Source organism: Oenanthe melanoleuca, chromosome 6, assembly GCF_029582105.1.
Source record: "Oenanthe melanoleuca isolate GR-GAL-2019-014 chromosome 6, OMel1.0, whole genome shotgun sequence".
Lineage (NCBI taxonomy): Eukaryota > Metazoa > Chordata > Aves > Passeriformes > Muscicapidae > Oenanthe > Oenanthe melanoleuca.
In genome coordinates, this window is record NC_079340.1 from 32,829,919 (window position 1) to 32,843,881 (window position 13,963).

Genomic DNA, 13,963 nt, shown 5'->3' on the forward strand with positions numbered 1-13,963 from the left:
CTGAAAAGAGAAGAATCAGCTTCTCATGAATTTTGTGGTTTCTGAAAGGACTTCTGGGTGTGCTGAACCTTCAGGGATGGCCCAGCATGGTTGGGTTTGTGTCTCTGCTCTTGAGAGGACTGGAGGTGGCTGAAGGAGCAGATGGAGACTGAGGTGAGCTCTGCTCATCAGCAGAGGTGATGGAAAGGCTCCTGTCCCACCTGGGATGGGCACCAGAGCTGCCAGAGGTGTGTGGTGATGTGGGAGCAGGGCTGGGACAAGGGGAGGACAAAACCTTCAAATCCCTCTGAAGGGCTTTGAGATACTGGGTGTTTTCAGAACCTCTGGGAGCAGCTAGAGCATCCCAGCTTTGGGAGCTGTGAGGGGCAGAGGATGCTGCACAACTGGAGGTTTGGATGAGCAGTTCAAACCAAATTACCAGGAATGGGGCAGGTCCAGCCTGGGGTGAGGGATTGGCCTTGGGGACTTGTCAAGGACCTTTTCCAAATGAGCATTTTACAGCTCTGTTGGTTTTATTTAGAATTAATCCTCTTGCACTTGTGTAAGCACCTAAATAAAACATGACTCATTTAATTAATTACACTGAAATCATGGGACTTTACAACTTCACTTTAGGTAGGAGTTATTTTATCTCCTTTAATGATTAAAGCCTCAGTTCATGACACAACACCAATGAAACTTTAAAAAATATATGATTAGGGGACTTAAAAAAACACCCCAAACAAATAAGTGGGTTAATTTAATAACAGAAGGAATCACAGGAAATTTGTTGAGATTTTTTGGGAATATTTAAACAATTTTCTATACATCAGGTAGGAAATAATGAAATAGTGTCCTCACTGTGTTGACTGTGGAACTGTATGATCACTTCAGAAATGCACCTGCTGAGTTTTGCAGGATATTTCCTGCAGAAGCTGGTCAGCAAAAGGGCAAAAACTGGCAAAAGAACTCTTCAAAAAGAGTTTGAGGGTAAATGTACATCTGTGAGAGAATGCATTAGTCATCCTGACCTCTTTTACTGCAGCATGAAAACAGCTTGGAGTTTGAAAATATTTTTCATCTCTCTCTCTCTTTCTTCCTTCCATTTTTTTTTGTGTGCACTTTTCCTAACGTGGTCACCCTGTGCTGGACCCTGGGGAGGTCACAGCTGGAATCCAAAAGCTGGGGGCAGTTTGGACCCCTTGTGACAAGAGGGCCATGGAGCACATCCAGGAGAGGGAACAGAGCTGGGAAGGGGCTGGAGAATCCCTGAGGGAGATGGGAAGGCTCAGCCTGGAGAAAAGGAGGCTCAGGGGGAAATTCTGGCTCTGCACAACTCCCTGCCAGGAGGGGACACTGGGGGGATTTGGGATCTGGGAACAGGGACAGGAGCAGAGGGAACAGCCTCAGGGTGGAGATTTGGGAAAATTCCTCCCTGGAAAGGTTTGTCCAGCCCTGGCACAGCTGCCCAGGTGAAGTGCCCATCCCTGGGGAGATTTAAAATCCATGTGGAGGTGGCACTTGGGGACACTGGGCACTGGTGGCCTTGGCAGTGCTGCGGGAACAGTTGGAAAAGCTCTGAGATAAAATCCAACTTAAAGGTTTCCATGATTCTGTGATGGAGATTTTTGATCTGACAGCTGCCTGTTCCAGCCTGACCTGTGTAGTTTTAGATACAATATCCCAATATCTTCACAGCTTTTACACTGCTTCATTCAGAGCCACTCAGGCATGGAAAAGAAATCTCTCCTTTTTTTTTTTTTCCCCCTTAATTCCCAGAACTGTGGGGATACAGATAAGCCAGATGTGCAATACATGAGCAGACAATGTGTATTTTTCCCAAATTAAGGCTGCAGAGTTCATTATGCTCCTGGTTTTAAAAACATCCTGGTTTTTATTTAGTTTATGGCACAGAACATCCACACAACTGCTCTGAGTAATCCTGGTGAGCAAAGAACAGGAGGAAATGTAAGAAAAGGGAAAAGAAAAGAAAGAAAAGAACAAGTCCCCGTCCCACTCAGTGCTGCTGCCTCATGGTGACCATGCAGGAATTGGGCTTGGAAGGGATATTTGAAGCTCCAACCCATTTCTCTGGCCCAGCCCATCCACTCCTGGGTGCATTTGTAGAAATCCCATTGATTGAAAAATCCCATCTTGCTTTTCAAGTGGGAAAGTCGCTTGGTAAGGGTGGCATGTCAGCACCAGTGTCACTAATCCTGGCTGCAGCAGCCCTGTTAATGCAGTGCTTAATCTGCTGCTGACAAACCCTGATTTATTTTCCCAGGAGATCCCAGCCTTGCTAATTGAAATGGATTGGAACTCGTGTTCTCCATGATAGGCTGGGATTGGAGACTCAGGGTGCTGGGAAAGACACACAGAAATAGCTGAACTGGGTAGAATTTAAAAATTAGTGTTACAAAAAAGGTAATTCTTGTCTGCATTCAGCTATTTCTCTTTAAATGTCTTTTTTTTTGGGACAAATAATGGATTTGCCACATCTGCTGACCTCCTCTTCCATGGAGATCAAAGCAAATATAATAATTTGTCCACCTGAATCAGACACAGAGTGGCTAAATAAGTGAGACAGTCTATCAAGCTTGATTATTCCAAATGGAAATTGATTTTATTCGGTTAATTGGTGCCTTGCCTCGCTCGGTCTCTTACGTGTAAATGATTATTCAGATTTGTAATTTTTTAATCTAATTATTGCCATCTCTTTGAAATTATCTTTACTGAGGGTATTTGTATAGAATACAGGAGGAATTTTTACAGTCAGATATAATTTTGTGGGCAGTTATATTAAATTATAGATCATTATAAAATTCAGTATTTGTCCCTTAAATTCCCTTGTTGTTTCTGAAGGGGCTGGAAACAAAGCTTGCCTGGTTTTTGTTTGTACAATAACCCAAATATTGAGTGTGCTGTAAACAGTCCCATTAAAAATTATGGGGTTTATTATAAAATTTAATGCTCATCACAGAGTGTTTTCTAATTTATCACGTGGCTGAATTTTGAGGAGTGTTTCCCAAATGGAGAGGTCCCTTGAGTTTCTTGCTGGGCTGCACTGAGTGTGCACAAACATCCCCACAAACTCCATTCCTTCTTTTCCCCTCTGGATTTTAGGGCATCCTGAGTCTCGAGGGAGAATCACAAGGATTCAAAAATCAGAAAATGAAAACTCGATCTGTTTGGGTTTTTTAAAGCTACTGAGTGTTAAAGTGATGTCAAAACACAGGACTTGATCAAACTCCTGGAAATTGGATTTGGGGTTTAATGTCTGACTCGAAGTCACAGATGATTGTGGAATGGTTGTCCCAAGGAGGAGGAATTCTGAAAATCCCTGCCCATGGGATGGGTTTTAGGGTCCCTTCCAACCCAAAGCAGTCTGGGATTCCATGGTTCCATCTTGATGCTCCTGATTCCCCGTTCCTTTGGAGCAGGGAGGAGCACTCCTCTCCCCAGTTATTTTGTGAACACACCATTCAAGGGATCAGTTTTCTCGGGAATGCTGCAGCATTGATCGCTTACCCTGATGACATAATGGGGCAGTTAAGCCCTAAAGAGGAATGAGGTCATGGGAGAGCAATTCCAGTTAAACTGTAACCTGGCACTGCCTGGGATGGGTCAGCAGACACACTCCCTGACTTTTTTGAAGCCAGAGCTTCAGGAAAAAGCAAACAGCTGCAATCAGCCCAGCTGGAAGTGGGAGCAGCTCCTGGTGCCTGGGATTCCAGCCAAGGAGGAGCTGCTGTGCCAGCTCACCTGCTCCAGGTAGGGGAACCCACGGGCAGCTGGAAAAACAAGCACTGGGGCTGGAATTCTTATCAGGGAATCACAGGATGGTTTGGGCTGGAAGGAGCCCTGAAGCCCAGCCCAGGGCAGGGACACTCCCAGCTGCTCCCAGCCCCATCCAGCCCGGCCTTGGGCATTTCCAGGGATCTGGGGCAGCCACAGCTGCTCTGGGCAGTCTGCAGGGACCAGCAGAGTGTTGGGCTTTGTGGGTGGAAAGCAGGAGGAGCAGAGAGAGCGTGGCTGTGTCTCCTCATTCCCTTTTTGGTGGTTTTGTTGGTTTTTTAAATTAAACAACTAAATTTTTGGGGTTGGCACTTGCTGTTAGTGTGGCCTGTGCCTTTGTCAGCCTACAGTGACAATGCTTCTGTGTCTCATTTTTAATTCTGTTTTCTGAACTGATGGTGCTTATCCCTGGAAATGTGACTCTTACAGCACAGTCTGGGGCAGGACTGAGCTCTGGGATTTGGGATATCTGGGGGGGAAACACAAATCCCAACAGTCTCTGGGTTACCTGGGCTGTTTTCTCTGAATTTTTTTTCCTGCTTTAGGAGGATGCAAGGGATCAATTTAGTCTGCTCTGGAGCAGCTGGTGCATCCTTGGGAAAAGGAGCAGCACTGTAGCAGGGCCACGTGGCACAACTGAGGTTTTCTTGGCCTATTTTCTCAAAGCCCAGGTTTTATTCTTGAGCTGTCAGGTCAGATGAGGATTCAGTTCTGCAGCCAAAATAGAAATTAGCCATGTGTGGTAATCCATTAATCCCTGGAAATAATGCCATTTATTCAGGTTTTGGGGAGCTGGGCTGTCCTCATGACCCCTGGGAGGAGTGTCCAGAAGTGTCCCAGGCTGCCCTGGCTCCTGAGCTGGTCCCTGTGGAGTTGATTTCACATTCCAGGTGCTCTGGCTCCCTTGGGCAGGGAAGCTGTGGCTGCCCTGGATCCCTGGAAGTGTCCAACACCAGGCTGGATGGGGCTTGGAGCAGCTGGGATGGTGGAAGGTGTCCCAGAATAGCCATAAAGTACAGGAAAAATCAGTTATGCAGTGACTGAGCCATTCAGAATAGAATCATGGAATTACTGAGGTTGGAAAAAACTCCTTGACCATCCAGTCCAAGCTGTGGCTGATGGCCAGCCCAGAGCACTGGGTGCCACCTCCAGGAATTCCTGCAGGGATGGGGACTCCAAACCTCCCTGGGCAGCCCCTGCCAGTGCCTGGCCCCCTTTCCATGCAGAAATTCCTCCTGATGTCACCCTCAGCCTCCCCTGGCAGAGTCTGGGGCCAGTGCTCCTGTCCCTGTGCTGTTTCCTGGGAGCAGAGGCTGGCCCTGCATCTCCAGGAATAAAGGCTGCATGCACTAGGATATGAGCCCATAAATTCACCTTGCTTAAAGGCACTTCCTATTTCTTTTTCCAGCCCTACAGCAGAGCTGTGTAATAATAACAATTTGTCTCTCCCTGGATCGTTTCCTTTCCACTTTTACCAACAAGAGGTTTCTTTTGAACGGTGGTTGTCCTTCCTTGTTCAGCTGTGCTGCTCTCCCAAGACAGTTGTTTCTATTTTGTCCTTCTTGTTTTACCAGGCTGCATCATGACATTGTGCCTCTGTGGGTAAGGAAAAGGTGGGAAATGCTGCTGTGCCTGCAGCAGGGGGGGTTTTTTGGGTTCAGATATTGTTGCAGGCCTGTAGGTGAAGGCTATATTTATATTATTTATATTTATATTTATATTTATATTTATATTTATATTTATATTTATATATATTTATATTTATATTTATATTTATATTTATTTATATTTCTTGTGAAATTCATGGTGTTTTTGTGAGATTGCAGCTTGGGCACCTCCCCATCCATCCCAGTAGGAAGAGAAGGGACATGATGAGGGGAAACAGCCTCAGGTTATGCTGGGGAGGTTTAGATTAGAAATTAGGTAAAATTCCTCCCTGGAAAGGTTTGTCCAGCCCTGGCACAGCTGCCCAGGGCAGTCCCCATCCCTGGAGGGATTTCAGAGCCCTGTGGATGTGGCACTTGGGGACATGGACAGTGTGGCCTTGGCACTGCTGGGGAATATTTGGATTTGATGATCTTAAATTAAATTTTCCAGCCTTAATTCCATGATTTTCTTCTTGGTCCTTTGCATCCACCTCTGCTGCAGCTCCTGGATTTCCTTGGAATTTTCCTTCCCCTCTCTTTAGGAGGTGGAAATACAAAAGGCTTTGGCCAAAGCCAAAATCTCAGAATTTGCATAATCCTCGTGGCTGTGTTCATTTCTGATAAATTGTGGGACCACAGTGTGTTCCAGCCACTCTTTATCCCATCCCAGAGAACAGATTTGGGGGTGTGGCAGGGAATTGGCATCTGGAAAAGCCCTTGACAGGGATTTGGAGAGAAGCAGTGATGTTCCTTTTGCTTTCTGCTCTCCTGGAAACCTTCCAGCAACTTCAATTATTCTGTGAGTTGTTTTTTTTTTAAGGAGCTGGATGTATTTTAAGGATGAGAGAGCTGAGTGCTGCCTTGGAAAATCAGCCCTTGCCAGGATTGATTGCCCAGAATTCCAGTGCATCCCAGCATTCAGCACCTTTTCCCTGTTAATTCCACTTTTTTTCTGGCTTTATTCCACATTTCCAAATCCTCCTTCCTTTCCCTTCCCTTCAGTTCCATTAAGTGCTGCTGTGTGTCCCAAGCTTTAGAATTATAAATAGAATCTAATTATAAATTGTTAATTTGGGGCATTTATATAATGCTAAAAATGATGCAGGCACAGTTTGCAGCATTAAACACAATTAATTGTCTAATCCCAAGAATGGGATTGGGAAAGAATGGGATTATAAAACCCCAAGAATGGGATTAGATTGTAAGACATTTAGTCTGCTTAAATTAGAAATAGTAATAGATGGAATTGAAGGGGTTAATTAGTAGGGAGCTGGACTGGGGGAAAAAATTTAAAAAATAAAGTTTGATGCTAATAATACTTTTTATTATTCTTTTTTCACTCATTGTGTATCCAAAACTGTGTATCCAGGGAATACCAGCTGTGTGCTGAGTTTACTCCTGGGTGCAGAGCAGGTTGGGGGAGGCTGGGGATGACTGGGAATATTTCCCTGCTGAGAAGCAGCTGGGAGAGCAGCAGAAAGGAGGTGAGAAAGTTGTTGTCACGGGTGATTTTTCTATATTTGAGCTTGTCCAGGGATTATTTCTGGTGGATTATCCCACTTTACATGGAAAAGCAGGATTTTCTAATGGTTTTTCTAATGACTGAGGTTTTTTTTTTGGTGTTTTGAGGCAGGACTGTGCAATACCCTGTGGAAATTGCACTGTTAAATTCAATATATTGCCCTGAAACAGGGAGCTCTGGTGAGCAGCATTTCCAGGACAGGATTTTAGCAGTGGCTGCAGAGCCACCATCTGGATAAATCCTGCCATTTGTGGAAGGCACCAAGTAAAGGTTGTGTGAAAATATTTCTCAATCAAGCAGGACTGGCTAATGGCTGAGATGGGAGCCTCTTCTAATTAATTCATTAGGGATTAGATAAATACACCACAAATTAATAATAACATTTATTTTCCACCTCATTTGGAGGGATTGGAGAATTTCTGGGCCTGTTTATTTATCTCCATCTGTGAATTTCCCTGAATTAAGAGACAGCATGTTCTCATCACACTTTTCTTTCAATTTTCTTCACATTGCAAATTATTTTCTGGTCTCACCAACCCTGAAATTGTGTGTTTAGAAAGCAGACCCAGCAAATTCATCCATGGAGCACCTCACCTGGATAAAGGAGTCAGGTGGGAGAAGGAAAATTGAAAAGTTCAGTTAAAGGGACTTGAAACTTTCTGGTGTTACTGGGCTGCTTGGGGTAAAAAACTTTATTGTGAATTTTCCTCTTGTCTCTGGGAATGACTCCCAGGATTGTTTCCTCAGTGTCCTCAGATGGTTTTTTTATGGATGGAGCATTTTTGCTCTGATTTCTGGTGCTGTGTGTGAGCCATGGCTGAGTGTTGCCATTCTGCTGTGGGATTTAAAACCTCCTTAATGAATTTTTGGTGTGCACAAATTGCATTTTCTTTTTCTCTTTGAACATTCAGTGCTAAGATGATGGGAGAGTACAAAACAGGGTTTAAATAAATCTAAATTTCAAGCAAACATTGCTTTTATTTTTAGCTTCCTTCTGCCACAAGAAAAAAAAAAAAAACAAATAAATCATGGTATTGATTTGACCTGAAAAATTATCTTCTGCTTTTCTTTCTTCCAGGTCCAGGATGGAACATTCCTGCTGGCTCCTGCTGCTCTGTATTAGTTTCAGTTTTGCACAAGCTCTGCCACCCAATGGAACTGAGCTGCCCAAAACAACCACAACAACCAGTAAGGATCCCTGGGGCTGGGCTGGGCTGCAGGGGGGTCCTGGTGCTTTTGTAGAGGGGAAAAAAGTGTTTTAATATTCCCTGTTGGGCTTTTTTTGTGATGTCTCTGGGTTTTGAAAAGAAGATCAGAGCTGTGCAGAAATAGAGTTGGGTCTTGTGGGGTTTCTCCTGTGCTCAGATAAGGAAAATTTTGTGTCACTCACCAGAGTAATTTCAGGCTTAGGACGAAGTTTTCCCTGCCAGCTTGCTTTTGTAGAGGGGGAAAAAAAAGTGTTTTAATCCCACTTTTAGTCTCACAATTTACCCAAAATACAAAGGAGCTGGTCCAAGGATGGAGAAAATCAAGTTTTGGGAGGGAATTGGAGGGAGCTGTGCACACACTGCTGCCAATTCCCTGTTCCCTGGGGTGGGTTTGTGTCCAGGATGTTTTCGAGGACCTTGGTCCCACTAACACAGTTCTGTGGTGCCAGACACCCTCTGGGTTTGCTCTGCCCGTGGCTGCTGCTGGGCTTTCACTTTCTCTTTGATGGGAGGGAAAAACACAGCAGAGGGGCAGGAGCTGCAGGGTCTGCCCAGCTGGGGGGTGTGGGCACATCTTTACATTTCATTCCAACATTTCATACTTCAAACCAGGCTTTAGGGCTTTTTACTCTCTTAAGGCACTTAAAGTCTATTCCTGCTTACTTAAAACTGTAACTTACACTTCATATGTGTGGGGAGTCTGAGGGGGGAAAACGGGGGAGTTTGGGGGGGGAAATGAGGGAGTTTGGGGGGGGGAAGATGAGGGAGTTTGAGGGGGGGTGATGAGGGAGTTTGAGGGGGGAAGATGAGGGAGTTTGAGGGGGGGAAGATGAGGGAGTTTGGGGGGGGAAATGAGGGAGTTTGAGGGGGGGAAGATGAGGGAGTTTGAGGGGGGGAAGATGAGGGAGTTTGGGGGGGGAAATGAGGGAGTTTGAGGGGGGGAAGATGAGGGAGTTTGAGGGGGGAAGATGAGGGAGTTTGAGGGGGGAAGATGAGGGAGTTTGAGGGGGGGAAGATGAGGGAGTTTGAGGGGGGGAAGATGAGGGAGTTTGAGGGGGGAAGATGAGGGAGTTTGAGGGGGGAAGATGAGGGAGTTTGAGGGGGGAAGATGAGGGAGTTTGGGGGGGGAAGATGAGGGAGTTTGAGGGGGGGGAGAATAAGGGAGTTTGAGGGGGGAAAATGGGGGAGTTTGGGGGAGTTTGGGGGGGGGGAAATGAGGGAGTTTGGGGGGGGGAAATGAGGGAGCTTGGGGTGGGAGGGGGAAGAACGAGGGAGTTTGAGGAGTGCCCAAGGTTGGGCATTGGGGTTTGGAGCCCCTGGATGGTGCAGGGTGTCCCTGCCGTGGCAGGGGTGGGATGGGATCATTTATGGTCCCTTCCAGCCCAAACCACGGAGATAAAGCTGCTGGTGTCCCAAATAAACAAAGTGACACGTTTTGGTGACTGCTCAGGTCGCTGTTGTTGACAGCCAGAGTTTCATGGAAGGCTGATGTGTTGCTTTATTTGTTTTTAATCTGCCTGTGAACTTTACACCCCTGGGGAAGGAGAGGAATCCAGTGCCAGGCTTGGCTCAGCCCTTTGGGTTGTTTTGGTTCTTGGTTGTGGTAATTTAAATGGAAATGGGGAGGTTTGGGATGGAAATATCCCCAAAATTATCCATGGCATGGCAGGGACATCTTCACTGTCCCAGTGTCCAGCCTGGCCTTGGGCACTGCCAGGGATCCAGGGGCAGCCACAGCAAATCTGGGAATTCCATCCCAGCCCCTCCCCACCCTCATTTTCACCCATATCCATCCAAACCTCCCCATTTGTCTTTGATTCACTGCTAATTCAGGTGTGAGCATTTCCCTTCTCCTGAATCTGATTTTTGCAGGGTGGGTGCAGCTCCTCCTGGGCACTCCCAGAGTTGGAGTTTTGGGGACAGAACCATCAGCAGTGACAATTTGAGTGTGGCTGTGCTTAGTGCTTCCAAAAGAACCAAATTATTCATAGAAAAGAAGCTTCAGCCAAGTGTAAATTTGCTAATTAATCAGTTTGAAGTATTGTCAAGTAGGTTTTGGGTTCTGCTTCTTGTCTGGCACCTGGAGCTGTAGAAAAACAAGTTACTAATATTGGGCTGAATATGTCAGAATATGGGAATTGAGAAAGGGAAGTCACTTGTTGTTTTTATCACTTCCCAGAATTTTAATAACATGACCACAAAGGGAGTTTTGCCATCAGTGCTGCTCATCTCCAAAGCTTCATTCCAAATTGTGTTGAATTTCAGTCTGATAATATGGATAAGAGTAATCTGATCATCCCTATTTTAATTGAATCTTAATTTCAGTGATATGATTCAGAAATGATTGGTGTGACTAAATTGTTTTTCCTAAATATCAAAGCCTTCCTGACTTTGCAGTGGGGAAGAGTTTTTTCTGACAGACAAGTAAGTGCACTCTGAAAATACATTGCTGCAGAAAGAGAGCCAAGATAATTGGATTGTGTAATAAATGTGATAGCCATTGAACTAATATGGCATTTTTAAATATAAAAGTAAAGATTTTTGATTGAAGCATAAAGAAAATTCCATTTAACAGACTATGGAAAGAACTAAAAGATCCTAAAAAAACTCAGCTTTCCTTTTGCATGCTAATTTGATGAGTGATCCCAAAAGATACTTTTGATTCTGAAAGGAACAGGTATAAATGATTTCATGGCATTATTTGAGCTGCCTTGATTTTTTCAAAGATTTGCTGAATTACCATATCAGCTTTATTCTTATTTAAAACATGGTTACCTTGTCTGGATGGGTCGATTTTTAGCACTGCTGCCATTTCACTTCCTACAAGAACACCCTGAAACTGCTGCCATGAAATTGCTACCTTGAAATTTCCCTTCCAGAAAATGAGAGAGGTTCTCATTTTGAGAACATTCTGGCATTTATTGCACTGCCTTTTACTGGAAATTTGCCCTGATGTTTACTCCAGGTATTCAACTGCATTAAATAAATATAAACCACAGAATGGTTTGGGTTGGAAGGGACCATCTAGTTCTGGCTCCCAAGTTAATATTTATTAGGATTTGCATAAATAAATGTATATTTCCAGTAGAGAGACCTTAATGCTCTCAGATCCTGTTACAGGCTGTTTATTCATGATGTTGTCCATGGCAGTTCCATAACTCCTGCTAATTCAAATATTTGTGAATTCCCCAGGATTAATCATGGTCAGGATTGTTTCACTTCCTCTTCTATTTTTACTGTGGAGTTGTTGCAGTGTGACAGCAGCCTGGGAGTTGTGGTTGCAAACCTTTAAATACCTTTCCAAATGTTTACATTCGTCTGGTGTTTACCCCACCAGGGCTCCTGGTGCCTCTGAATCCTCACAATTCCTTTCCCCCACTGATGTCTGAACCTTCAGGGGGATGAATTTAGCAGAGGAGTTGCAGGTTAAGGGCAGGAAATGGGGCAGCTCTGGGGGTTCTGTTTAGTGCTGGTTTCAACTTCCACCAAGTCAGTGAAAATGTGAAAATAAAATTATTTCCCTCTCTGCTCCACTCTGGGGTCCCCAGTTTGGGAAGGACCTGGAGCTGCTGGAATGAATCAGAGGAGGCACCAAAGTGTTCAGTGGGATGGAGGAAAGGCTGGGAGAGCTGGGAAAGAGAAACTTTGGGGTGACCTCAGTGTGACCTTCCAGTGCCTAAAGGGGCAGCAGGAGAGCTGGGGAGGGACTGGGCACAGGGAATGGCTTTGAGCTGGCAGTGGGTACATTTAGATGGGATTTTGGGCAGGAATTGTTCCCTGGGATGGAATTCCCAGGTTTGCTGTGGCTGCCCCTGGATCCCTGGCAGTGCCCAAGGCCAGGCTGGAATTGGGGCTGGACACTGGGACAGTGGGAGGTGTCCCTGCCATGGCAGGGGTGGCACTGGGTGATTTTTGAGGTCCCTTCCAGCCCAAACCTTCCTGTGACTCTAAAATTGGTGGGATTTCCCTGTGAGACTCGTGGTGGTTGTTTCATGGAAAAAATGATGCAGCATCAGAAAACTGAGCTCTGGAGGAGGAACCTGCCTGGTTTTATTTGGTGTGTAAGTGCCAGGGGGATGCTCTGCTGGTGGACACACAATTCCCAGAATTAGTTTGCAAAGCAGAACTTCAGAAATTGGTGGTTTCAGACTGGGGGTTGGTCAGGGTGACCTTTAAAGGTCCCTCCAGCCCAGACTCAGGTTCTGTGGCTGCAGTGCCAGCTGGGCAGTGCTGGCTTTGCACTGTGGGATTCAGCTCTGAGGTGTTAAACTCACATTTCCTGCTGCCTGCGGGTGCTGCTTTCCCTCCCCTACCTGTCTTCTTTCCTTTGGCCTTCCTTTATTTCATATTTTTTCTCTGATTTAGGTTTGTGCTTCACATGCACCAAACCAATCCCCTGCTCATCATCAGCTGCTTCCTCCTGCAGCCGTGGCAGGGTTGGGGTTTTCTCTTCCAAAAATAGCCTGAGAGGGTTTAGTGTGTGTTTTGTCATATTCCCTGTTGGACATTTGTTTGTGATGTCTCCGGGTTTGAAAAGAAGATCAGGGCTGTGCAGAAATAGAGTTGGTTCTTGTGGGATTTCTCCTGTGCTCAGATAAAGATTTTGTTTTGTGTCACTCACCAGAATAATTCCAGGTTTAGGGCAAACTTTCCCCTGCCAACTTGCTTTTGTAGAGGGGAAAAAGTGTTTTAATCTTACTCTTAATCCCACAATTTACCCCAAAATGCAAAGGAGCTGATCCAAGGATGGAGAAAATCAAGGTTTGGGAGGGAACATCACTGCTGTGCACACGCTGCTGGTAATTCCCTGTTCCCTTGGGGGTGGATTTGTGTTTGACACTCTGGGAAAGCTGCACTGCTTTGGAGGATTTGTCTCTCCTGCATCCTCTTACTCCAGTGTTCCAGTCAACAATTTTTGAAGCAGTAGTGGTTAAAAATTTATTACTATTATTATTATTATTATTATTATTATTATTAATAATAATAATAATAATAATAATAATAATAATAATAATAATAATAATAATAAATAAAAATAATAATTCAGGCCTTTGTTCCCCTTGGAAATCCCCCTTGGTCTGGAGACAGTTGTGTTGGCCAGAGATTTTCAGCCTGCAGTGGCCTCAGTTTTAACTTTCTCATGCAGTTTTTGGGCTACATTAATAAATTTACTGATATTAAAAAAAATAGAGGTAAAAAATGAAACCACGCTGTGCCTGACTCACAGGCTCTGCAGGGATGAAGCAGCTGCAGGGGTTTGGGAGCAGATATGCCCAGGTTTAAAGAAAAAGGGGCTTTTAGAGGATTTTGACCCAATTTCCTTGTGAAATGGTAGGAGGAGAGGAGAGATCTTGGGGCAGAGGATTAAATCAGTCGTGGCAGGGGTGCTCTGTCCTTGACTGAAGAAATGGGGGCAGAAAGTTCAGCTTCTCTTTTCCTGGCTTGGGCTGAGCTTTCAGTGTTTGTCTGGGGATCACTTCTCCAAAGACACCCCAAAAATGTGGCAGCAGTTCTGTGAAAGGAAGAGAGGGGTGATTTGTTGTTGTTGTGTAATTGTCTGGGGGAAATCTTAATTCCCTTGTGGTGTAAACTTGTTTTTTTCCTCCCTCTCATGTCATGGGTCTTGTCTCAGAGCTAAAGAAATCCAAGACAAACCCCCAAATCCTGGAGCATCCTGAGGGTGGCATTTCTGAGCTCCATGGAAGTGGCTGCATTTTGTCTGTGAGGGACAAAATTAGGGATTTTCTGTGTTTGTTTCCTTGCCAGCCCTTGACTGGCAGAACACCCACAGAAAGTGTTGGGTGGTTATTCCT

General features: G+C 45.1%; 1 protein-coding gene across 4 annotated transcripts in view; it reads left to right on the forward strand.

The window, feature by feature from the left end:
* Window positions 1-13,963, forward strand: part of PTPRE (protein tyrosine phosphatase receptor type E) — an 89,556-nt gene that overhangs the window by 48,576 nt on the left and 27,017 nt on the right. For 3 of the 4 annotated variants that reach the window (XM_056495159.1, XM_056495162.1, XM_056495160.1), the window contains exon 2: window positions 8,021-8,130. In XM_056495159.1, coding sequence (XP_056351134.1) covers window positions 8,028-8,130 — 103 coding nt within the window. In that variant the 5' untranslated portion in view covers window positions 8,021-8,027. Of the gene's footprint in view, window positions 1-3,671; window positions 3,751-8,020; window positions 8,131-13,963 lie in introns of those variants that run through there. The other variant, XM_056495161.1, reaches the window with a different exon arrangement.